The sequence below is a fragment of the Solea senegalensis genome, linkage group LG4, assembly GCF_019176455.1.
Source record: "Solea senegalensis isolate Sse05_10M linkage group LG4, IFAPA_SoseM_1, whole genome shotgun sequence".
Lineage (NCBI taxonomy): Eukaryota > Metazoa > Chordata > Actinopteri > Pleuronectiformes > Soleidae > Solea > Solea senegalensis.
In genome coordinates this window covers 24525876-24550582 of record NC_058024.1, presented here as the reverse complement: position 1 = coordinate 24550582, position 24707 = coordinate 24525876, and the positions used below count along the sequence as shown (strand labels likewise).

Below are 24707 nucleotides of genomic sequence, written 5' to 3'. Positions count from 1 at the left end.
ATGCTACTGCTAGCAAAGCTTTGCCACCACTGTTTCAGAGTCTGGAAAGTTTCAAATGTTATTCAGTGTCTTCCTGGGATTCACTCTTGTGTGGGGGTTTCCTGCATTGCAGTCCCTGTTTAGCTTAGCGTGCTGCTTGGTCAATCTGGGGAGTATCCACATAGCAGGGTCATCAGCCCCAAACATAACTGTATTTCCATTTCTTGCTGTGAATTGTTTAATTGATGAAATCTTTGTTGCTGTGTATTGTTGTGCAGCCAAAACTTCCCCCTGCAGGGACAATGATGCATATTTGATTTGTTTGATAACCTTACCTCTGTCTTTAAATCCCTCTGTCTCATTCTGAATAGGGAATTTTAGATGCTGTAGCTTATGGTCATTATTTCATTCTGTTTGCTTCGCAGGTGCAAGAGTGGCTATGTCTGAACTGTCAGATGCAGAGGGCGTTAGGGATGGATATGACCACACCACGCTCCAAAAGTCAGCAACAGATACACTCTCCTTCTCATGCAGCCAAACCAGAACTCAAACCTGATGCTTCGAGTCAACCTACACCCCCAACACAGACTTCTCCTCAGTTACAGCCTCCGGCAGCACAGTCTCATCCAGTTCCTGGTCCTCCCAAACAGACTGGTCCCGCTGGCCCAGGTCAGCAACAAGCTAAGTTTCCCCCAGGAGCAGTCCCTCTCCCTGGCATGGCCAAGGCCCCATCCCAGCCTGATCTATCACGTAACTCTCCTGCCCACCAACCCCAGCAATCCCGGCAGGACCACACTCGCAGTGCGGGGAGTTCCCCTTCACGACAGCCCCCGCCTCCAGAACAGACATTTGGGAAGTTGTTTGGCTTTGGTGCATCCCTCCTTAACCAAGCCAGCACTCTCATATCTGAGACTACTCAGCCCCAACAACAGCCCCCCAGACCATCCCCCAAAGCAGGAGGTCACCCAGGTCCTGGACCTGGGGCAAGTAAACCCTCAGGACCCCAGCCTGGCCAACAAGGGCCTCGGGCACCTGCTAAGCAGCAACAACAGCAAGCTCCTCCAGAACCATCAAAGCCCAAAGCTTGTTGTCCTCTCTGTAAGACAAACCTCAACATAGGCAACACAGCGGAACCACCAAACTACAACACCTGCACACAGTGCCATGCCCAAGTGTGCAACATGTGTGGATTCAATCCCACTCCACATATAGTTGAGGTAAGACTTTGATTTGATTTGCCTGTTTTTCAGTTGAACCTACCAAAGTGTCACCTGGTCTGCAACAGGTTGTTGTTATCCAGTCGTAGGTGCCTTAGAGTGTAAATTCACATGTGCATAAATCACGCGTTTGGCTTTAGGTGCTGCCAAATGGGCAACATTGACCTCTGTTTTCTCACGGTGAGGTTCTTTATGATGCTCTTGTTGCATCTAATGTCTTTGGTGGCATTTTTGTTTATGTCAGTGCTTCCCCAAGTGTGTGCTGTGGCTCACTGGTGGGCCTTGGTGGTATTGCAGGTGGGGATCAAAATCAATGACATATTCTGGGCAATAATTAACCAACAATATACTCTCTTGGATGGTCCAAACCTTTCACTGGTACTGTGCAATATCACACATAAATGCGATTAAATGTTTTGCCTCAGGTTTGTGAAATGTTCCTCCGTTAAACAAAGATTTGTTGTGCTCTGGTCAATAATGCATTTAAAACCACAATTAACTGGCCTTCCACATTTCACACAGGAGCGAAACTTAACATTTAATGTGACATTTCATCACAATAATTGTTGATATTGACCGAAATGAAATGAAACTTGTTTATTGTGAGTTTCTGGCTGCCATATATCCAGCCCTAATCTCTCTCTGGGTGTGTGTGTGTGTGTGTGGTATAACTGCATTCCTGCTAATGTACAAATCGGAACATGGGGCCTTCAAAGTTTTGCATAATTTTTAGGGGCCTCAAACCTCTGAAGTTTGGGAAGCTTTGGTTTATGTCTTATAAGAATTGCCTGGTACTTAATTTAAGACGGACAAACACATTTTTTCAAAAAATTATGCAAAGCACTTCAAAAGAACATTTGTACTTATTGATATTTTGATTTCTGGGCAATCATTTCTGGGTGCAGTCAGTAAACACGCAGCTCGATATAGAGTATGGTCGTGAGCTTGCTCTCTTCCCTCTCGCCCTCGTCTCTGTGTTTCTCAGTAAACACCTGCTCTGTTCTGCTCTGTCAGGGTCTTTCATGTAGTTAGCACAGTGAAGTTGAGGCTGTGACTCACCTCATTCATGTGTGCACTCTGCCCCTGGAGCGGCACAGAAATATTTGATGAACCCACGGAAATGAAGCCTAATCAAGTTCAATTTAATGGATTATTTTAGTATTGATTTGTCACATGCAGGGGTCAGCTGAGGGTGTAGTCCTCTCTTAAGTGCTCCCTTGTCCTTTGTCATGGTGGGAATCTAGTTAGTAAGAACAGAGACTTTGCAGGGACTTCCAGAGCCTGGCAATAAGAGAGTTTAATTATGCAAATCAAGCCCAATTGAATGATAGCAGTAATAACAGGCTTTCTGCAGAGCGCTGGCTTTTTATGCACAAGCCTTGTCTTCCCTGACATCTGGTTGTCACGGGCAGTAGCACAGGCCATTCACAGATTGCTATGGAAACAGAGAGATAATTTGTTTGCGAGATGTCCCTTCCGTGTTTGGCTGCTGAGACGCTGAGAGTCGACAAAAAAAACCAAAAACTTGAAGTCGTGTTGTGGGTTTTTCGTGAGAAACTCTGTGTTGTGTGCAGCGTAAGGTGCACTCATTGCAAACCTGTGAACATTTTGTTGTTGTCATTCCATGTGAGCTGTCAGGTGGGTCGTTCCAGAGTGGGTGAGAATCATCTGGACATGATGTGAGGCTTTGTGCTCACAGCTCCACAGCCTGTTTGGCACATTTGTCCTCCTCATTTTCTCCTAGTCTCCGTTCATATGCAGAATCAAGACCATCGCGCACTGTTTTCCAGGGTGTGGTAGCAGAGACTGCAGGTGCAAGATTTCTTCTTCCTCAGTCTCTCCCCGTGTTTAATAGATCTGAATCTATGCTCATAGGCCAAATCTCAGTCGGCAGGATATAGTATTCAACAAAAGAAATCACATATAATTATTCTTATAATGAAAAACAAACAAACCAAAACACATTATATCCCATTACTTTCTGAATCTCCTGTCCTGTCAGTGGTTCTCAACCCATGTGCTCTCACTGGAGATATAAATGAAGACATTTTGGCTTGGTACTGTTGTTTTTAAGCAGACAGAACTCAAACAAATATAAGTGGTATGTTTGCTGTGGCTCCTTTTTTTTGTGAATATTGATAGCAGCAGTGCAGTTTGTGGGGGATCAATAAAGAAATAAACTACGAGGCTCATGTTGAGTTATAATGAAGGGATATTCAGTTTATAGTTGTCACTTATTTATGTCAATAGTTTATGGACGACAAAACAGAGATGCAGAAGCTATAGAGCAGGCTGTGTTAACAGGGCAGTGGAAATTGTTTTTGTATTTTCATACAATTTGAACAGGGGCAAGAGTTGCAAAAAAACCCAGAACAATAGATGTTTACTTGTGACCTCAGACCTTGTTATGACTATTTTTATTAGACATTCAAATGCATTTTTTTTTTTAAAATTAAGTGTGTGAATTCTTGAGTCACGGCAACAGACGTGCTTTGTTAAACTACAGTGGCCTTTGAGCCTCTTATTCAATGTTTTTCAGCTGTGAAAAGACCCAATTTATTATAATGAAGCCATCAAACTGTGATGTTCTTTTTCTTTCCGGCTTCTCCCTTTAGAGGGGTCGCCACAGCGGATCCTCCTCATCCTCTCATCTTGCCCTATCGCTCGTTTTCGTCACTCTTAAAGTTAATCCATTCTAAACATAAAAATACAGCTCTTGTTTACCATCTATCACATATGTGATTCCTCATGGACGTCCTGTGATGGCATCACAACCGCAGGAGCGGATGGATTGTTTTGATGATATGTAGCTTGAAATATTCATGAAAAACAATTTCTGTCATTCTAAGTGACATGGATACATAATTCATTCAAAACAAATTAGGCTGAGCTCCATCACATGAAGGAAAGCCTCAGTTTGAAAAAAAAGAAAGAAAAATCCGAGATACAGTATGTGCCAGTGTGCAAAAGTGACGGGAAGGATGGAGGAGGCGAGGAAAGGAGAGACAGGGGTGATAGATTGAAAAGTAGGAAGAGGGGGGAGGAGGAGAGCGAGATCATCAGAGATAATGAGCGAGAGGACGCCGACTGTTTGTTACGTATCAGAATATTTCACATCAATTAGTGCTTAAAGTCGTGCGGCTCGGAGTAAATGAGATGTCCTTGTTGTGGGATTGTTTCCTTCCCCATTACGCTTCTCAAGGAGATTAAAACAACCTCGTGTCATCGCCGACTCCCCAGAGTTTGCTTGTAAATAGAAGATAAAATTTTTTGCTGTGCGGCCTGATTTACCGCACACTGCACGTCAGTCACTCTCTCTTTATGTTTGCCCACTGATGCAGATACAGCCGTGCTGTAGCTCTCTGGCTGTAAAGAAAGGTAGAGGTGTGTATGACACGGTACTGTACGTTATGTCTCAGACTCTCAGTCAGCAGAGCCGGCTCACTGTACCGTTATATTTCCCCTGCACCATATGTCTAATATTTCATTACCACAGCTGAGGAGCTCTGATCTGACTCTGATATTATGAAATATAGAAATGTGCCCACTGTTTATAATGAGATTTGGATCATAAATGATCGCTGGGACCGCGGAGAAAGGAGAAAATACACATTATAAATAATGTAATGTAATGACTAATGAAATGCGGAGCAGCAGGAGAACTGTATTTGTATTCCTTATGTCACATAAGGTCAGTGTGTGTTGATACCAGTGTGTGTGCATTTGTGTGAGAGGAAAAAATACACACACACACACACACACACACACATCCAGGTGCAAAGTAAGTTTTATTACTAGTGTCTGCAGATGCTGCATTTGACATTTTATGCTCTCATATGATTTAAATACTTCGACTTAATCTACAGAACCTGTTGTTGCTCTTTCGGTACAAAATGTGTGGTCGGTGTCATATATTTAGATCGGAGGTTTATGGAGCCTGTCTAATTTAAAGTTGAACGTCTGTGGGAGTTCATACCAGATCGGTTTCATCACCTAAACATGCCGCCTCAGTCACTCTGTGAGATCTTTCATCTGCCAGTTTATTAAAGGTGGATCAGACACACGTCAGTTTAATTTGAGCAGAGAAGTGCAGCTGGTTTATTCTGGCTCTGCTCCCACGTTGCAATTGTTTTTTAGTCTGAAAGTAAGAAGTAAGGCCAGTATTTTTGTTGTTGTTCATTATCTATCATGCTATTTTACTGGGACACAATCATTATGATTTGAAAACTAAAGCCATCGATGCCATAAGGTTTGGTTACCCCAGAAAAGTAAACGATGCAATTAGCTCATGAGGAAACTTCGAGCCTGCAGATTGTAACTCCCCATGCATCTCAGGGAGCTACCATAAAAACGTGGAAGTAGTCCTCTTCAAATGTTCTCTTTACTTCCTTCGCCATGATTGCTTTCTTTACCAGCGTTAAAAGCGATTAAACTACTTCCTCACATTGTTTTTTCGACCAGAACAAAGAACAGAATACTTTTAAAAACAATATTTTTTTTTTGTTCAATAGTGGTTGCCTGGGTAACAGGCCATAGTATACCCCAGTCCAGAATAAACCCGGGGGTTAAAGCAGCCTATGCTAGATTAAAGCCCCGGTATATTATGGCCTAGGGCAGACTTTACCCCTTTTGTGTAAAGAGGTTTTGATTGTACTTACACAAAAATGACATTTTATTGGAGTTCCAGCTGATGTAAGTCAGGTAAGAAAGCTATAAGTGACACATAGATTACTTCAACCATGAAAGCCACAATCAGTGAAAATAAAGATTATTACCACAGTTCTCAGTTTTAATTCCGTGCTGAGATATAGATTATTCCAGGGTAAATACATGATCTCTTTACACAACAGGGGGTCTACTCTGGCCTCGAGGTATAGTATAGTTTGGCCTAGGTTAGTTTATTCCCCGGGTATACTCTGGACTGGGCCAAACTCTACCCTGGTTTATTCTGGGCAGGGGTTCATTTGGCCTGTTACACCTGGTTTGAGCCCCTGTTGGAACAAGGGCCTTTGTGCATGGAGATTGCATCTTCTCCCCATGTGTGTGTGGGTTTTCTGCGGGTTCTCCGGCGTCCTCCCACAGTCCAAAAACATGCAATAAGGGGATTATATAAATTAAACACTCTAAATTGACTGTAGGTGTGAGAGTGGATGGATGGATGGATGGATGGCTTTGTTCAGATGTGATTTATACTCAGCAGCTAATGAAATGAATGCTGTTTATTTCCACTCAGGGCCTCACAGTGATGGAGACACACCTGACATACACTGAACCTACAGTATGTATAACATGTGGCATTTGAGAATGTGCCATGTTCCTCTCTGCAGGGACACAGTAGTCGCTCTCACACTGAGCCACAGTAGAGACGAACATCATGTCATTGTCATTCCCAAACATGCTGGAAGTGTTTTCTGAAGGTTGGCACCAGCCTGTGTCCCTGAGGAGTCCCATCCAAAGCCAGATGGCTCCCAGCATCGAGCCTCCAAGCCTGCCGTGCTCAACCTGGCTGCTCCCAATGCGATGATGGTTCGTCCATCGCGGATCCAAACACCTACCAAACCTGTTAATACTTGTGTATTCCTTTGAGCTGTGTGTGTGTGTGTGCGCTTGTCTAAGTCAGTGTATATATATATATATATATATATATATAGCACCGTTCTGATGCACCAGAACTCGGATTCACACACCCACGTGCATCTTACACAGGCTGCACATGCTGTCGTACATGTACTCACACCCAGGGAAACACAGCTGAGGACTAACATGCATGTGGGTCTTGAATATTGAAGCGAGTTCATCTTGAATTGACTGCTTATTTTATTTAGAATATCAACATTAAGTGACACATAGGGTTTGGGTTGCACACAGATAAGTGATGAGAGTTGATATCACACTCTTGTGAATTTATTTAACTCAGATATGAGATTACTTGGCTAATGTTTGTGATGTTTTTTTGGAGTGAGAAATGTTCCAGCCCTTCAAACACCCACATGCACACTCACACCACGGGCGCCTACACACATTATTATACTTCACCGTCAATAATGTATCCAGGAGTATATTATATTGCTGGCTTGTTTCTTGCATTATTTCAGCTTTGTTTCTTTTGTCTCCTACATTATACATTACAACATCACGTGCCAGATACACAAAGTGTTCCCCTTGACTTCTCTTTAATGTGGAATGGTGCTTGTTTTGTCCTCTTCCACTCTTCATGTTTCATTGCTCCTCTCCATCCATTTTGCATTCCTCTTCCCGCCTGTCTACATGCCTTAGCCGAAGACGGCTTGCTTTTTGACACATTGATTGAATTGGCAATTACTGCTGGTAGAATTACCCGCAGTTGACATTGAAACACGGCTAGTTAGGCCCCCTTTGTTCCGTCTCTGCTCTGTAGATTTAACAGTGACAGCATGGTGAGCATTTTAAAAGCCCCTGCTTGCACATAAGACGGAGTATTGATGAGGGGTAATGCAGACGCGACACAAAGAAAAGAGGAGTTCTCTGTGGGGTTTTGGGGGGTATATATGTGTGTGTGTCTTGTGGAAGGATCTAATAGTGGAGAGTGTTTGTAATCCATGTTGACAGAATCCTTGAGTCCAGTGCTTAACCCCAACACACCGCTGTAAAGATCCACCCACACGAGTGTGTGCCACCAGGGAGCGTAAGCCTTGTTAGATGATTAAACTGAGTCTGTGCCATTTTGACTTCTGTCTGATAAAGAAATTAACGTCGAAGAGGCTGCACTGCAACAAATGTCTCCCGATGTACTGCAGATTCACTGATTACATTCAGTGTGTAACCATGACAGGAAGATGATGTGATGTGCAGCAATGACTGCTTCCTGTTAAGATTATGTGTTCACCCAGGCACAGATGGCTCGCTGGTATGGAGGCTTACAGTATGTGCCACTCACTCTCATCTCTGAGATCTTTTGTATTTGGCAGCAGGCAGCAGAGTTCACACTGAGTTGATGTTGCATACGTTTAGTCCGAACTCCTGGATGTCGCAGATCATCCGAGCGATCCAAATGTGATGCTCTCAGAACTGCTTTTTTTCTTTAGATCCCAAACATCAGAGAGAACGGAGAAGTGTAAGAGGGTAAGGAGAGAATCCACAGTGAAGGCTAGAGGTCACAGAGTTTGGTTTTCATGACTAGATGATGTACTAGATAACGAGTCAGATCCTCAATATGCACATCATGTGACACTGTATCGACTTCTGGTGCCTGTTCTTGAATTCAAACCTGTCTTTGGCAAATTTCATTGGCTGTTTTTGTGATCGTTGCAACCACATATGCCTGAGTGTCATGTGTGAGTGACAGCAAGGGTTCATAGTTTATTGGCTATTACTTCTTTTTGTATAACATCTCACCAGTCAGAGATCGCTATGGGCGGGACATTCATTGAAGGAGTGGCTTGAGAGCCAATGGCTCAGAGGAAGAGACGGCAGTAGAACCGCGGTAGTGCATTTGGTAATTATTTAACAATATCGGCCCCCAATAATTGGCCAGGCTCATAACTGATCAGACCGCCCTTTGACACTGAATTTACCTGGGCACCGTGTATATTTTTCATGTCAGTGAGGTCAACCTCAACCTGTCCCCACCAGCAGCATTATCAGCCCTATTGATGAAGGACAACCTCAGGATCACTGCTGACCATATTGAACCCGAAGTACCCCTGCAGTCCTTTTCTGTATTTCTGCCATTAAATGCCCTCTTTCCCCTGCCTTGTGTACTGCTCTTTGAAGCATACAAGAAACCTCAGCAATGGCTTAATCACCTCTTCAGAACCCATCATCTTCAAGGCCCGGTGGCCATGCTAACAAGCTTAAGTGATGCTCCGGGGGCCCCTGGCAGTGCTGTGTCTATCGTTGCTGTCAGAGCCACAGAGGTGGTCCAGAGTCATCCTCCTACCCGTGCAACTGGGCCCCTCTGTCTCAACACATCATATCGCCTCAGTGGTGCCACCACTCTCTCTTCCCCCACGGCACCTCAGGCATGCACCTACTCTCGAACGCTGGCATTAGGAAAGAAGGAGGAGGTTAGTTGTGCGTGTATGCTTAGAGGCTGCAAACACTAAAAGGCTGGTGACACAAATGTGAGATTACAGAGCAGAGATGTGTGGCTGTCTGTTACAGGCAAACACGCAAAAAAAAAAAACCCAGCGACCGAACCGTGGGAGCACTAAAATGAAAGGGAGCCGGAGATTGAGAGACAAAATGGAACAGATAAAGCTCACTGATCGCTCTGATATTACATTTAACCCCTTGTTAATCTTCTCCGTGCTGCAGCTGTTAGGCAGCAGCAGTGGTGACCCTCACTAACCCTTCGTTAATGAGGGTCTGCATGGGCTCCTGCTCTGAGCAGCAGCAGCCTGGCCACAATAACAATATAAGATAAGCAGTGTGAGGACCATTAAACTCACAGTCACAGAGATGGTCCTCCCACTGCCTCCAGTCCTGAAGACACTGCCACTGCTATTTGCTCTTGGGGGCGAGACAACTGTTACAGGAATAATAATAGTAGTTCCTAAAGGCAGCACTTGGTTACTGTCATTTACCTGCATTCTAATTAGCACCTCTCCTCCCATCTAAACACAAACAGCTGTTTTGCGTCCAGTATACTTGGGTGATGATTTCTGAAAGGTTGGATTAGCGTGACATGTCGTTTGTATGAGTGATGGATCAGGATACGCAGGATAATTGATCCCTGAAATTGTGTTTCATTACAGTGAATTTCAACCAAGAATAGAAATATGTTACAGGTCTGTAGATTTAGGTGTAAATTGAAATGTCAAAGTAAAAAAATTGCATTATACTGAAATCTGTCAAATGAGTAAGAGAATGTATAATACAGTTTCTACCACAGTTGAAATACAACATTCTGCACCTGTCACAGAGCTGCTCAGCTGTGTTTGTGGAAAACCACTCACAACTCACCGCGCGGTGTGTCGCCGCTGTCTGCCTTCCATTAACAGCTCTAATGGATAAAATGACCACAGTACAAAGAGGTGAAATCCAACATATTTCAAGTTGACACGTCTCTTAAATGGGTTTAATAGCTCCTCAGCAGGAGTCAATAAAGTCTGAGGTGATCAGGTAAAAGCCCTTCTTTGCATGGCAAAGACGTGTTTTTCCAGATGTCGGTCGTAGCAGCCAGTGTCTCTTGCTATGAGCAACGAGTTTCATTTTTAATTTCTTTTACTTGAGAGATTTCTGTCATGCTTTTGTCTCTTCTCATTTATTTGTAACATGAATTCACCACTGACTGACTCACACAGCTTCCTTCCTTCCTTCCTTCCTCAGTCAGGTCTGATAGTCTTGCTTGACAGAATCCATTTTCAAATAAAAGATGTAACATACATGTAACATACAAACATAGTGTTACATTGTTTCTGTTCACAAAGACCAAACAGAGGCAGAATAATAACAACAATCACCAAGAGTTGCACCTCGCATATATTTTTACTTTAAAAGTTATAATTCGACCAAGTACTTGTTGATACAGCTACAGCTTGAGAAACACTAACGCTGTGTTTGCTTGGCCACTAGCTGTAGATTTGCCCGGCAGGCGTAAGAAAGTCATCTAAAATAAAACAGGGAGCCGAGGAAACGGCCTGATTAACTTGTCCTGGGGACAGACATATGTGACATGACACGTTTTTTTTAGGTCTGGCTGCCAACCACAGTATAAAATATATTTGTTTGGCAGCGGCTTGATTCTCATTTTGGAAAACAGATTTGTGTTTCGAGGTCTGACTTTTGTTTCCCTCCACTGCCTTTGTTATGTTTCTTGGACGAGTTCTGGATCGTGATAATCCTCCCTTATGTTTGTGGGAATGAGCAATTATGGTATCTCTGTGTGACGCCGCGAACGACAGAATTGAATAGCGGTCACACCGGACTTCGTCTCACTCAGTCAAAATGGCATTCGGCCTCTTATCTTACTGACATTTAGACCACAAAAGTGGAAACACTGTAGAACACGGAATGAGTCAGAAAACTGTCCAGTCCAAGAGGTGGGAAGTGTTGGAAGATGGACGTGAGACTCATCAGGCACCGACTGTGTTAGACAGTGTGACCACACTGCTGCTCTGGATTCCTTCTAAGCAAGTAATGCAAGGAATAAACACTGCAATTCATCTCTACCTTTCTCGGAGCAAATTATGCTAGCTGCATGGGTAATAGGCTGAAAATCACCACCCTAAGAGAAGCTTCAGTCGCTCCTTGAAAGCTGTCATAATAGAGTCCTCAAAATGAAGTGGGATATTGGACTATCCTCGTTCTCAAGAAGGCATTTCACATCTCTGAAGGATGAAGGACGCTGTTCCACTGAATCTCCCTTTGAGATCCTCTTGTGGGTAGTTGTGGTGAAGGTAATGCTTTGTTTAGTATTTTGGTGCCAAGGCAAGGACATTGGAGAACATCAGTTACACTTCCCTCGTGAAAGATATACAAAGTAGAAGAGTAAAATTCTGCATTTATTTTTGAGTAGTGTACTTAACCCTTACAACACGGAGCCTTTTGGCTGCTTTTTTCCATTTCTTCCACAAGAATAAATGAGCAAAAAAGAGTGTCCTATATCCTTTTTTTTAGCACAACCTAGGCAATCTGATGAAAAAAATAAGAATTTTCAGTAAAATTTGTGAAATTGGAAATACGTCACAGTTCAGAGTTCACTTGGCTCGTTTTTATGAACAAAAAGAAAAGAAAAACGGTCTAATTTGTGACAATTATTGCAACTTTATATTATAACTTTAACTCAACAAAACATAAGACGACAAAATAACCTGAATATGTGACCTATAAACACACACACACCCAGGATGTCCATGTAAGGAGTTGTGTATTATTCTCATGGGTGCACCTACAGCACAGCACAGATCCATGCCGCATGAGCACTAAGGGTTAAATGAGTCAAAATGTTCAAATCAATAGAAATCTGTATTTGTATTTAAAGGTAAAGGAGCATTTGACGCCTGTCACTTTGCAGAAGTGCTGCTATGTTTTACACAGGGTTCACCTTTAAGAATCACAGTAAATAATACACTTTCAATGGCTGTGAGCGCGCCTCCGTACTCAATGAAGCGGAGTCAGTTGTTTGGGGGTGACACAAAAACAGCTCATTGTTTTGTGTATGGTGTAGGCAGCTTAAAACATGCAGAATACAAAACAATCAGTCACTTCATCATAAAGTGAAGCCCATGATCCCATGCTGCTCCACACTCATCAAACAGTCATCAGTCATCTTTCATGGTTTTGACTGAAAAAAAAAAAGACCTTGAGCAGCACAAATGACAAACTTTGCTTCTCATACATGTGCTGGGTAAAAATAGAACACCTGGTTCCCTCATTATAAGCAATACAAACAGACAGAATAAGAGTAAATAAAGAGCAGAAAACATGACCTGACCATGTGCCACTCTGTCCCTGGAGAGACAAAAGACACATGCATTTATCAGTGGATGACACACTTTTGTCCCGTGCCAGAGAAATGGAGAGTCCTTCACACACAAAAAAGTAGTGGACCACACATATAATGTTCCGCAGGACAAACGGTGCTTTGATTAATGTGTTTGTTTATTTTTCCCCGTGTATGTCACTCCGTGGTCTTCACTGCAGTTATTCACTGAAATATTCAAACAATTATTATGATATTATTTGGGCAAATAGGAAGCTCGGGTCACATGTCACAGGAGAAACTGAGTAACACATGAACAGCAATAATGAAAATGTACTTGAAACTTGAAAAAGAAGAAGAAAATAAGATGATCATTGTGTGTCACTTTTTTCTCGTTTTAATCACCCTTTTAATTATTAATTAAAATTGAACTAAATTTTTTGTCTTTGTGTATAGATTTATACATTAACTTCGAAGCAATAAATGACAATCATTTTTAATAAAAGCGGTCATTAATTATAGATTTTTTTTTATAGATTTACTGTCCTCTAGACTTCTGCTGATGTTGGCATTTAGCTACTGTACTAAAGAGCCAGTAGCATCGCTGTAGACCATTAGTTTAAACTGTTAATAATAAATATATATATATATATATATATATATATACATATATAATTATTATAGCTATATTTCTTTAAGTAACAGGAAAACCAGGCTCACAATTTCACATTAATTTAAAATTACAATATGGTGTTTTTGCACTTGTATTATTTCCAGATTGGAAAGCTATTTATTGAGAAAAAGATTCATCTTGCTTTTAATGTGACTTTGTGTTTTTTGGCTAAAAATAATTGCAGCACAAACCAACATTAGTGCTTACATTTGTCCATGTTGAGCCAGTGATCATGTCACTGTTCTATAGAACTACAGGGAAGTGAGAAGGTTGAAAGTGCGTCCCTGGAGATATCAGTGAACCTCTGTCCATATTCTGTAATTTCATCTGTGTGCACATAATGTGTCATGACTGAGTTACTGTAAGTGAAGTTGGGACGTGCTTGGTCAGAGGATGATCCTTCATTTCCCGACTAATCCACAGGCTTGACCACGTGTGACTCCATTGATGGAGTCCCGGGGGATTGACCTATATACCTGCTGACTTTTACTGACCTGTCACAGCTGTGGTCTGGTTTGGCACAGCCTGGCACAGCCTGGCACAGCCTGGCACAGCCTGGCACACTGCTGTGACATGTGCTCACTCATGCTTTCCATTGTGTCTTAAGGCACGACTTAATTCATGTATTATTAAGTCAGTGATAAAGAGGTAACACCAAGACTAATAAGTAAATGATGAGTTATTATTGAGTTTTATATTAATTTATTGTAACTTTACAGTAAATCTTTTTTGTTACAATTTTGTTTAATCTTTAGAACACAGAGCATTTTGGCTGTTTTTTTCTATGACTATTAAAACATACAGTATATACAGAGGCTATAGAATATGCAATATATAGTGACTTATATTCCTTTTTTCGGCACAACCTACACAATCTGATGACAAAAAAAAAATCACCAACTATATAAACACACCTGAGCAAAACGTACTCAAAAGGAAATATGTCGCAGTTCAAAGTTCACAAAGAAAAACAGTCTCATTTTGTGGCTTCTGCACAATTATTGCTCCTTTATATCACTATTTAAAAAAATTAAATATAAAATCAATCATAACTTCGACTCAACACATGAAGATAGAGAAAACCCGGATTTTTAAAGCCTGAATATGTGACCCAAGATGTCCATATAAGGAGTTTATTATTCTCACGGCAAATTACCACGGATGCACCTGCGGCACAGATCCATGCCGTGTGAGCACTAAGGGTTAATTAAAAATGACTTAGCATGTGATTTTAACATGCATGTCAAACAAAGCCACGGACAGTTCATTTATGACACACACAAAGTCATGGAGTGTATTTCACCCTACTGACCGACGTCCTCGTTTGAAGACGCTCAGCGTTTAATTATGTCTGCGATGGAGTAGTGGTGAGCACTATTACACAGATGGCATAATTGCTTCAGTAATAATAAGCAGTCAGAAGGTGCTGATATTGCCTGGCTAAGAGGTAACACTTCATCTGAAGAGGACACCTACAGAGGACGCTAGTCCCGTCTTAACTGCTGCATTGTCCCGGTGGGACACAAAAAAGACAGCCATATTCCACTGATTACCATAAAAACAGCTAAAGGGACACGCTCTAAAGATTAGAAGAGTTTGAGCTGTAAAATTATAATAGCACCTCAATGTGCTGCAGATTAGTGGCGGGCGAGATATATCGTCTGAAACACTGTGTGTTCTCAATCTTTTTACCTGAGAAAATATTGAGTAACGCCAGTGGTGTAAATAAGTCCTGCTCTTCCTCACATATACACTTCACATATAGTGAAATTACATTGTTTTTTAAACATACATATGTTATTTTTTGGGGTATTTGGTTAATTTTCCATGTACTCCATTCAAAGTTCACTCCAATAACATACCCTGGCAGTTATTTCTGACTTTCTTCCATCACAGGAAGCTGCGTACCACAGTTTGAGAACCACATAATATATATATATATACCATAATAATAATATAATAATATAAAACATGCTCTCTGAAACTCCACACATTTAACAGTGAGCGGAATGCAGTGTCACATGACCACTAGTGGGCCTACGTGATCACATGACCTCTCTGGCTGTTGGTTGGCTGGATGGAGACATTGTTTTCTGAGTTGCTGCACAGTTTACCTTCACAGTAGAACATCTTAATGTTTACCCTTTACTAAAAGTATACAGTGCTGAAGTCACCGGTCATAAAAATGAGAAAACATAACTATTTTAGAAATCCATCAAAAATGTGCTGCTTCACCGGGCTTCAAAAATGAATCAAGCATAACATCCAACCACTAAAACTTACATTTTATCTTCAGGAATGCAAGTAAACAACTTTGATTTGACATCTTAATCAAGAAATAATAATGTGCTCTACTATTTTCACCAACAAGCTTTTACATACTGGTGTTTTAACCATTACAGAAACATAAAAAATGATTTTGATAATTACCAATGCTGTTAATTTAGGGCATCTGTGGCATAAACTTTACCTGGGTGGTGGTCTCATACATTTGTCTAGTCTTTGAATGTTTGACTTGAATGCTAAAGTTTAAAGAAATAAGAGTTGTTCTCCTTACACCACGTGTCCATTGGTGTAAATGTAAGCATATCAACTAAATAGTGTCTACTGCAAATCTAAAATATGAAGTAAGTATTTCTTTGTTTATCTGCCTCAAAGTACTTCAATACAACTCGACAGGGCATCGTGTGCACACAGTACTCCAGAAGAAATTTGTGAATATAATTATCCTGGCAGCCAACACAGGCACTGTGCTAAAACTCATTTATTCGTAGTACTCCAGAAGAAATTTGTGAATATAATTATCCTGGCAGCCAACACAGGCACTGTGCTAAAACTCATTTATTCGTAGGTTGTTTTTTTGTTGTTGTTGTTGTTGTTTTTCTCACCCCTGAAGAAGCTCACTGTCACTGTCAGAGGCAGAAACTGCAGGTGCTCACACTTGTTTGAGATCTATCTATATCTACAGTATATGTTGCAGGTGACATATTTCCCCACTCACCTTAAGCTCACCCCGTCCACACCTGCTTGGCAGCGCGCCCTAGTGCACGTGGCGGTTAATAATTCACGCTGACCCTCTGGTTCCCTGACCTTCATTTGTTACCAATTAATTATGACCAGCTCAGTCGTATGCCTCATTAATCTCTATTAGCTACTGAACTTGAATCATTATTTCCGATGATTTGTGATGATGCTGTGATGATGCTGTGAGTCATCTTCTTTGTTGTCACTCTTAGGACTCGTGTGGGCGTCACTTTTGTTGTGCCGTTGGCTCGAATCATGTGATCCAGGCTATTTTTTTTTATGTCGGAGATTTAGAAGGACCGGTGACAATTTGAACATTTGAGCCACACGGTTGGTGTAGTGCACATGTGTCAAACTGGTGGCCCGGGGGCCACATGTGGCCCTCCAATCAATTACATGCGGCCCGCCCACCACTGTGTGAGGTGATGGAATAGAGACAGAATATAAGACTAAATGTTTTTAGTCTTATTCTAATATTTTTATAATACTAATAAGACATTTGTTTGTAATAATTGCTTTATTTAATGTATTACACTCAACATGAAATTACATATATTTAAGCTGTTTTAATCACAATTATCCTCGACACTTTTCAATTTATTTCTCCGTTTTTGTGCATCATAAATATGTTTTTATTGTGAATCATTTTATATCAAATCAAGCACTTTTACTTTGCAATTCTGTCTAATATCATAAGGAATATCTTATATTGCCAACCAGCTACTAAATAGTTGTTTTTTTTCCACTTTTTATCCGCTATGTCGGCCCCCCCGCTTGACCAGACTAGATGCTCATTGGCCCCCAGGTCATTTGAGTTTGACACCCCTGGTGTAGTGCATACTGTAGGTGTCAAACTCAAGGCCCGCAGGCCAAATCCAGCCCGCCATGCAATTGTATTCGGCTCGTGAGATAATATGCTAGGTTTTTTCGAGCTCTATTTTTCCCACTGACTCACTAATTAGAACCAAATGACCTCGCCAGTAAAATAAATAAACAAATAAAATGTGGACTTTGAAAACACAGAGCCGGAACCAGAGGGAGATCATTTGTATTTGGCTTCCTCTCTTTCAGCTTTATACATCTAGTAAAAAATGCAGAAAGAAGACCCGGGTTTGCCACCCCAGTTGGAACAAGGGCCTTTCTGCATGAAGTTTGCATATTCTCCTTGTGTGTGTTTGTGGGTTTTCTCCAGGTTCTCTGGTTTCCTCCCACAGTCCCAAGACATGCAGATTTGGGACTTAGCTAAATTGGACACTCTAACAGGTGAGAGTGTGAGATTGAATTGTCTCTATGTGTCCCTGTGACGGACTGGCGATCTGTCCAGGGTGTTAGCGTGCTGCAGTGTTACAGTGCCACTGAAGGCACTAAGGCCCTCCACGTTGCTCCTGACGGCTGTGCCGGCACAGCGTGTGAATGGGTGTGGAGGATGAATGAGAGGAAAATGTGCTGCAGAGATTTTTGATTGTCAGGTGAAACGACCTGATGGAACCTCTGGAGTCAGTGATGAGTTAAGTTGAAAGATTTTATTGTAGACGGCTCAGATCCCAGGAGAACTGAGACAACGCCTGACATCTGAACAGTGAGGCAGCATGCAAGGTCTGATACATACAGTACAGATAGTAAGCGTGGAGATCTGGTCCAGATGCCTGGAACCTTGAAAGGCTCCTAGTATGTGTCTTATCCTAAGTTATGCCTGTTAATATTAAACATGAGATCTGGTTATAAGAATATGTGAGTAACACACACATATGGGTGTGAATGGGTGGGTGAAATGTAAATCCCAACCATGTCACGTCTTGTCCCTCATCTTGTCCTGCCATTAAAATGTTAAACTTGTGCTTTGTGAGGAAGAAGAGACACCCACCCACACACACACACACTGGGGGTCACTTTCTCTGAAGACGGTGTGTATGTGTGTCTCCTTTTTCATCACACGCGGCCTCAAAGAGCATTCAAGTGTGCCAGAGATTTTTGATGACTGGAGAACCTGTGTGCTCCGTGAAATACTACCCCCATGGGTGTGAAACGAGTGTCCTTACTTCCCTGGCAATGAACCCCTAAAACACGGTGAGGTATGTGACAGCGTTTTAATGACAGCTGACATTTCCTCGCTCACAGCGTGTGGTCGAGTTCCTGGCAGAGAAACCACACAGGGGACAGGTTCTCGCTGCGAGTTGACTGACAGTGAGAGGGCAACGCTGAGGTTGTATGGGATGCAAACAGGATGTCTGCTGGCACGTGTGTGTGCGTGTTTGTGAGGTGAACGACTGCCACCACCATATGCAGGAAATCAAAATTGTAATAAAGAAAAAGGCTGGTATTAAATATGCAGCCTACACCAAGTGCAATATTTAGCCTCCTCTTAAACCCGTGCACAGTTTCTTGTCTTTTGTGTGTCTTCATGTTGTTGTGTGGGTGTGTACGCTCCCACAGGACTCCATAGCTCTGTGAAATTCATCACTCTCTGGCTCCCTCCATGGGTAGGAAATAATAAAGCTTTCCCACAGTCACTTTTCCTCCACACCAGCAGTTTGACTCAGTGTGGCCTTCATAGGTTTTATGCCCTTTATTTCTTGGTTGGAACAAAACAAAGAGAAGTTTGTGTGTGATTTACGTTACGTTTCATTCTCGTCGCGTGATTAACTGAGAAAACATACTAACCAATTACTTCCCCTCTTAGTTTTATAATTGTGGTATTGTGAAGTAGTTTAGTAAATATAGTCTTTCACATTATAATCATAATGTGAAACTTTCACAAATTCATCCTGCGTGCCTGATTGGACCCTCCCATGAGCCAGTTCTGGCCCGCGGGCCATATGTTTGACACCCCCAATGTAGATGGTTGATTTGTTGGCACACTTTTTGGTTGCCTTTACTTTTAGTACTTTGTAGTTTCTATGTTTTTGGGTTTTTTTTACAGCTTCAAAAACACCTTTCACAGCCTGGAGTTCATCTCCTGCCGTCCTCTGTCGCCGCGCTTCATTACAGATTCGCAGTTTGTGCCTCTGTTGGATCATTCCCACATGAGAGACACCGTAAACATGGTGGGATTCTAAATTCTGTATGCAACGTTTCTTCATCAAATGAGTCAGCGCGACGTTCTCGCTGAGCAGTTTGGATTTTTCATTCCCGTACCTGATATTGGTTTTAGTTGTCAGTAGAGTTTTTTTTTCCCCCTGTCTGGATGATAAATACCCTGTACTTCATGACCCTGCTGGTGTGCATCATCACATAATTTGAGGAAATTATTTCCGTCCACACTTCGACAGACATTTGACCGGCGCTAGTGCACTTACTGCACACACACACACACATATGCACGTGCGTGCGTGCATAAATAAAGTACAGCGCCTGCTCATACACACATATTGTGTGAGTGATCAGGCCTGTAATGTCTCAGCAAGCGCCTCTGAGAATGGGATCAATGTCTCTGACCTTTTCCTTGTGGTAACGTGCTGCGTTCAATCTCTCATTATTTTGACAGTGAAAGGGCAGCTTTTCCGGCTCTCAGCTGATGGGATGGAGCAGAATTACTCTGCTAGTTTTCACATTATACCCACTTGTGGCTCACCAGGTCTCACTCTTGGCACTGGATCAAATAAATAAAATACAACTCCTTAAAACTGCAATTGCAGCTGTATTACTTTACAATACAAACCTTATACTCAGTATGATTGAGTCTAATGAGAGCTAATGGTGAAATATCATGACTATGAGTATTAGGGCCAAACTGAAGAGAAAAGAGAATATTACGGCTCGAGAATAAAGCCGTAATATAATGAGAATTAAGTTGTAATATTAAAAAAGATTTTTTTTCTTGAAAATAGATTCAATATTTCTTTATTTGTGAAGCCCAAACCAAAATATAACTTCACAAAATGCTCCACTTTCATCATCTTGATCATCTGATATCTGAAGCTTGAATAATATTTCGACTCATAAGATTCCGACTTTATTCTCAAAAGATTCCAACTTTATTCTCAGATTTAAAAAAAATAATAAATAAATAAATAAATAAATTGAAAAAGCATAATACACTACAAACCATGCAACTACTATGTCATGTGTAAATGGCCAGTATAAGAGAACACTGAACATCATAATGAGCCACACAGGCAGGTGTGTGAGTGACATGTCAGCCTATTTATACTGAATGAAATGACTGGTCTTGTTTACTACAGTACTGTGAGGGCTACAGACTCTTGTTTACTGATGGCCATCAAGGACATGAAGAACATTTCAACAAAGCAGCTAAATAGTGTTTTCTAAATCAAACACAGACAATTGCTACAATTTGTCTGACACTGAATGCCATTCTTCAAAGTAGAGGAGGGTTTTTCAGGATTTGGTACAGGTCTCTCTCTGAGATTTTCTCCAGTGTAGGCAGAGGTGGGAAGTACAGCCCTCAGTACTCACTGTTGTACACACTAAAACACTCCACATCAATAATTTGCTACTCCCAGCTACAGTTTGGCCTTGCTCCTCTCTACCTCGCACCCACGCAGTGGTGTGATGCTGATTCAGGAGCAAAGAGGGGAGTTTGGCAGTGTCAACATGGCAGAAGGAAACCTGCCCCATGGAGAAACAAATCATTAGTAGCTAATATTTTGTTGTTTGTATATTCTACAGCCATGAAGTGAAAGCAGATTATGTTTGGCTTTTAAAGGGTTAAAAGATAGAGAATATTGTGTGGTCATAGCCTAACCCTAACCCTATGGTATATGTGCTGACAATGCATATGCAGAATGTTAATTTTCCTTTCTATATTGTTGCTTTGTGGGTTAGCTACCGGCAAACAAACGCAGACATTTCATCTTTTTTTAATGTGAAAGGACCAACACAGATGGCTAGTTCTGAGAGTCCTGCACCTGTTTATATATAGCTTCTCAGCCGAGCACTTGAGAGAGATGAAAACAAAGCAAGTCTGTCTGTACGGCATGCCAATGGCTCCATCCACACTTCATGGTCTCTGCTGAGACAACAGATTCCTGTAGGATTTGGGCATGTTGAGATGCTTGCTAAACCGGCCAAGTGTTTGCACAGGCTCTAAGTTTGTCTACTCTTGTGCTGATATATCGTCACTGCCCACACTGCTGCTATGGCTGGTGCAGTATTATCCACAGTTAACTGCATATTTTCACAGCGTTCATGAATCAGATTACATCATTTCTGAAGAATGGAGTTGCATAATTCATCGCACATGTTGCATAACCGCTCAATAGAATTATTGTGTGGTTTTGTGTATAATGTGCTGTGTTGACACAATCGGCGACACTGCTCTGTGTTTTTGTATGATGTTCTATAGATCAAACACTTCATGGAGGTGTAATTTGGCAGAATTTACAAACGTCAGCATGAAGGCACAGTTGGCTAGCTGGTGAAGAAATACTCATATATTTTTTTTGGTAAGTTGTTGTTGATGACTAAATCCGCGCTAACATGCTAGTAAATCTGCAACTTAAAGCTCTAGTTTTTAACTTCTGTTGGCAAAACACAGCTAGTGTTGCCACAACCCCAGATTTATGGCATATTCACACCATATAGCACCGCCTCGCCTCGCCACAGTTTGGTTGGTTCTCCATCACAATATAGTAACTCCTCAATGTGGGCGGGGTCATTATAGCATGGCTGCAAGAAACTGCAGTGACTTTGTTTTATTCACGACAAACACAAACTAGTGACTTGTAAAGAAGTTATTTTCAATGTATTGAATCATTGGAATCAGTTAATTAAAAAGATTTGTTCAGTACTTTCTCCATGACCAGAGCATTGAACTGAAATACAGCGTCAGGGTTTGTGATGCGGCTCGTCGCTTGCCGGGTTTCTGTAGTGCTGTCGCCAAATACAGATTACACAGACTCCTCTGTTAAATGATGAGATTTAGGCGTCACAAGCAGAATAATAAGCAAATCACTAGCACCAGAGAACTGCGATATCTTCTAGACAGCTGTGACGTTTACCACAGCAAGGTCTGTGACAATCTGACGACGAGAGGCTGGAAATAAGTAGAGGCTTGATGAGGGGATTGGGAGCAGGTGTGCTCCCACCTCAGGTGAACTGATTGCATGCTGAAATGAGCGCAGGGGAAAAAGGAAGGAAGGAAGGAGATGTAGGCGGAGACGAAGGTGGAGTACTGTGGCGAGTACTGTTGCCTCACAGGGAGAAGGGTGGCTTGATATTCTGGAAATATTCTATACTACTAGTTAGCCAGAACATATCTTAAGACTTAAGGGTATAATGTCTCCCTCCCTCCCTATCATTTAGAAATATTGTCTTATCTCAACACTTTATATCATCCTAACGGATAACTCTTCTTCAGACCTATGTTATACAGCAACAGTCCCCAAACAACTCCACCAAGCACTGATTGTATTTTCAAGTTGTAACATTAGGTCGACAACAAATAGATTATTTGCAGCCTCCTCTGTTTGTACTGCCGTAAAGATTTCCTCTGATACAGTCATTACAAACCTGCATTGTTTGTATTTATTAGCCATTCTTGCCCGTGCATGTTGTTGAATTCCATCTTCTCTATTTATTCTTTTGAAGTGTGACAACAATAACAAATAATTAACTGAGCAGACAATAATCAGCAATAAAGGTGTTTATGAGGTTGTTTGTTTTGTTGTACAAGAGTGTGACACAAGTATGCTCCCTCTTCAGGCCCAAGGCACGGATGATTGTCAGGCAAATGGAGGGCTGCATTACAAACATGGTGCAGTTATTACCCCTAAAACACTATAACTGTTTCTTTTCATTGATCAGATTCATTGATATTCTGCACTGACCTGATATTGAATCAGCTTATGTGAATATCCTGCCTTTGATGGGTTGTATGCAAGGTTTAATTAGTATCAGAATCTCTGTATTCACACTTGTAGGTCAGGGAGAATGATTGTAAGGGATTGCATTGGCTATAGGCTCCATAAAAGGTCTAATGGCAGCTGCACCCATCTGACTTTATAACAGATGTGTTCATTGGTATTCACACACCACTCTTTCTCTTTGTGCCCTCTTTCAGAGAGCTTAATGTTGTCAAATGATTAAGTCTTGTGGAAAAGATCAAAGGCATTGTTTGGACAGGCCATCAAATATTCAGTTGTTCAGACGGAGTCCTTGACACTCCATGACCATTTATAAAGCAACAACTTTCTGATTTCATTTATTTAACAGACACTTTTACAATCATATCCGTCAGAAATCGTCAAAGATCATATAAGTAATGACACAGTGGCAATAACACAGTAAACACCAAAGTCACAAATACTTTGTTTACTACATCATATTGCTGCCTATTTAGAGTTAACATTTTTGTTTGCTAATTGTTGGCACCAGGTGGATCATAAAGTATATAAAGAAATCTTTTGAGTTATTTTGCTAATTATATGAATACTATAGGCTGATTACTTAATATCAGGTATGCTGATCACTGTTCTATTTGTGATTGTTTTCAGAGAAAGGAATGGCTGTGCTTGAATTGCCAGACGCAGAGGGCTCTGTCAGGAAGCTTGGGAGATATTCCACCTCCTGCCGCACAGCCCGCGGGATCCCCACGATCACCTGCAACAGCCAATCTACAACCAACTCAGCAGAAAGGGCTCAATCAACTTTCAGGGCCTAGTCCTGCAAGTCCGCAACAACAGCAGAAACCAGCGGGTCCCCAAGTAAGTGGCCCCCTCTCTTCTGTGAAACAGGCAGGGCCTGCCCCTCAAACCAAGGGGCTTATCCAAGCTTCCCATCAAAATAAAGGTTCTACCCAACCTGCTCCTCAACACAAAAGCTCAACTGTGTCACCTTCCCAAACTAAGGGTCCAACTCAAACCACAGCTCAGAGTAAGGGTCCTCAAATGAAGGGTCCTAATCAGTCACATACTCAAAGTAAAGGATCTGTTCAGTCTGCTAACCAAGTGAAGGGCCCAAGCCAGGCTAAAGGGCAGAGTCATATAAAGGGATCTACTCAGCCTTCTGCTCAGGCTAAGGGTCCTTCACATCCTTCTAGTGCCAGGGCTTCATCCACCGCTGGTAAAGCTGCACCCAGCCATGCCAAGGCGTCCCCCACCCCTACAAAAACTGCACCTATTCAGTCTAAACCCACAGGTAACAACCAGACCCGCAAACAGCCACAGACCCAGGAGAAGACTAAAGTTGCATCAAAAGCTCAAAAGGAAGACATCAAGGCCTCACAGAAGAAGGTATTGTCAGAGACGGCCACTTCACCCAAAGACATGAAGATAGTTGAAGATGCAAAGAAGTCAAGACACCATGAAGTGAGCTACCTGCAACTTCTCGCCTTCACCTGTTACTCTTGATTCGCCTTTTTATTCATTTATTTTTTTGCTTCATTTGAATAATTGGAACCATTATTGGAACCAATCATCATCATCATCGTCATCACCCTATAATTATGTAA

At 41.8% G+C, this 24707-nt stretch overlaps 1 protein-coding gene across 4 annotated transcripts in view; it reads left to right on the top strand.

The window, feature by feature from the left end:
* Positions 1-24707, top strand: part of bsnb (bassoon (presynaptic cytomatrix protein) b) — a 62394-nt gene that overhangs the window by 22277 nt on the left and 15410 nt on the right. For 3 of the 4 annotated variants that reach the window (XM_044024304.1, XM_044024303.1, XM_044024302.1), the window contains exons 3-4: positions 405-1196; positions 23752-24564. In XM_044024304.1, the coding sequence (XP_043880239.1) occupies positions 405-1196; positions 23752-24564 (1605 nt within the window). The remainder of the gene's footprint in view (positions 1-404; positions 1197-23751; positions 24565-24707) is intronic. The other variant, XM_044024305.1, reaches the window with a different exon arrangement.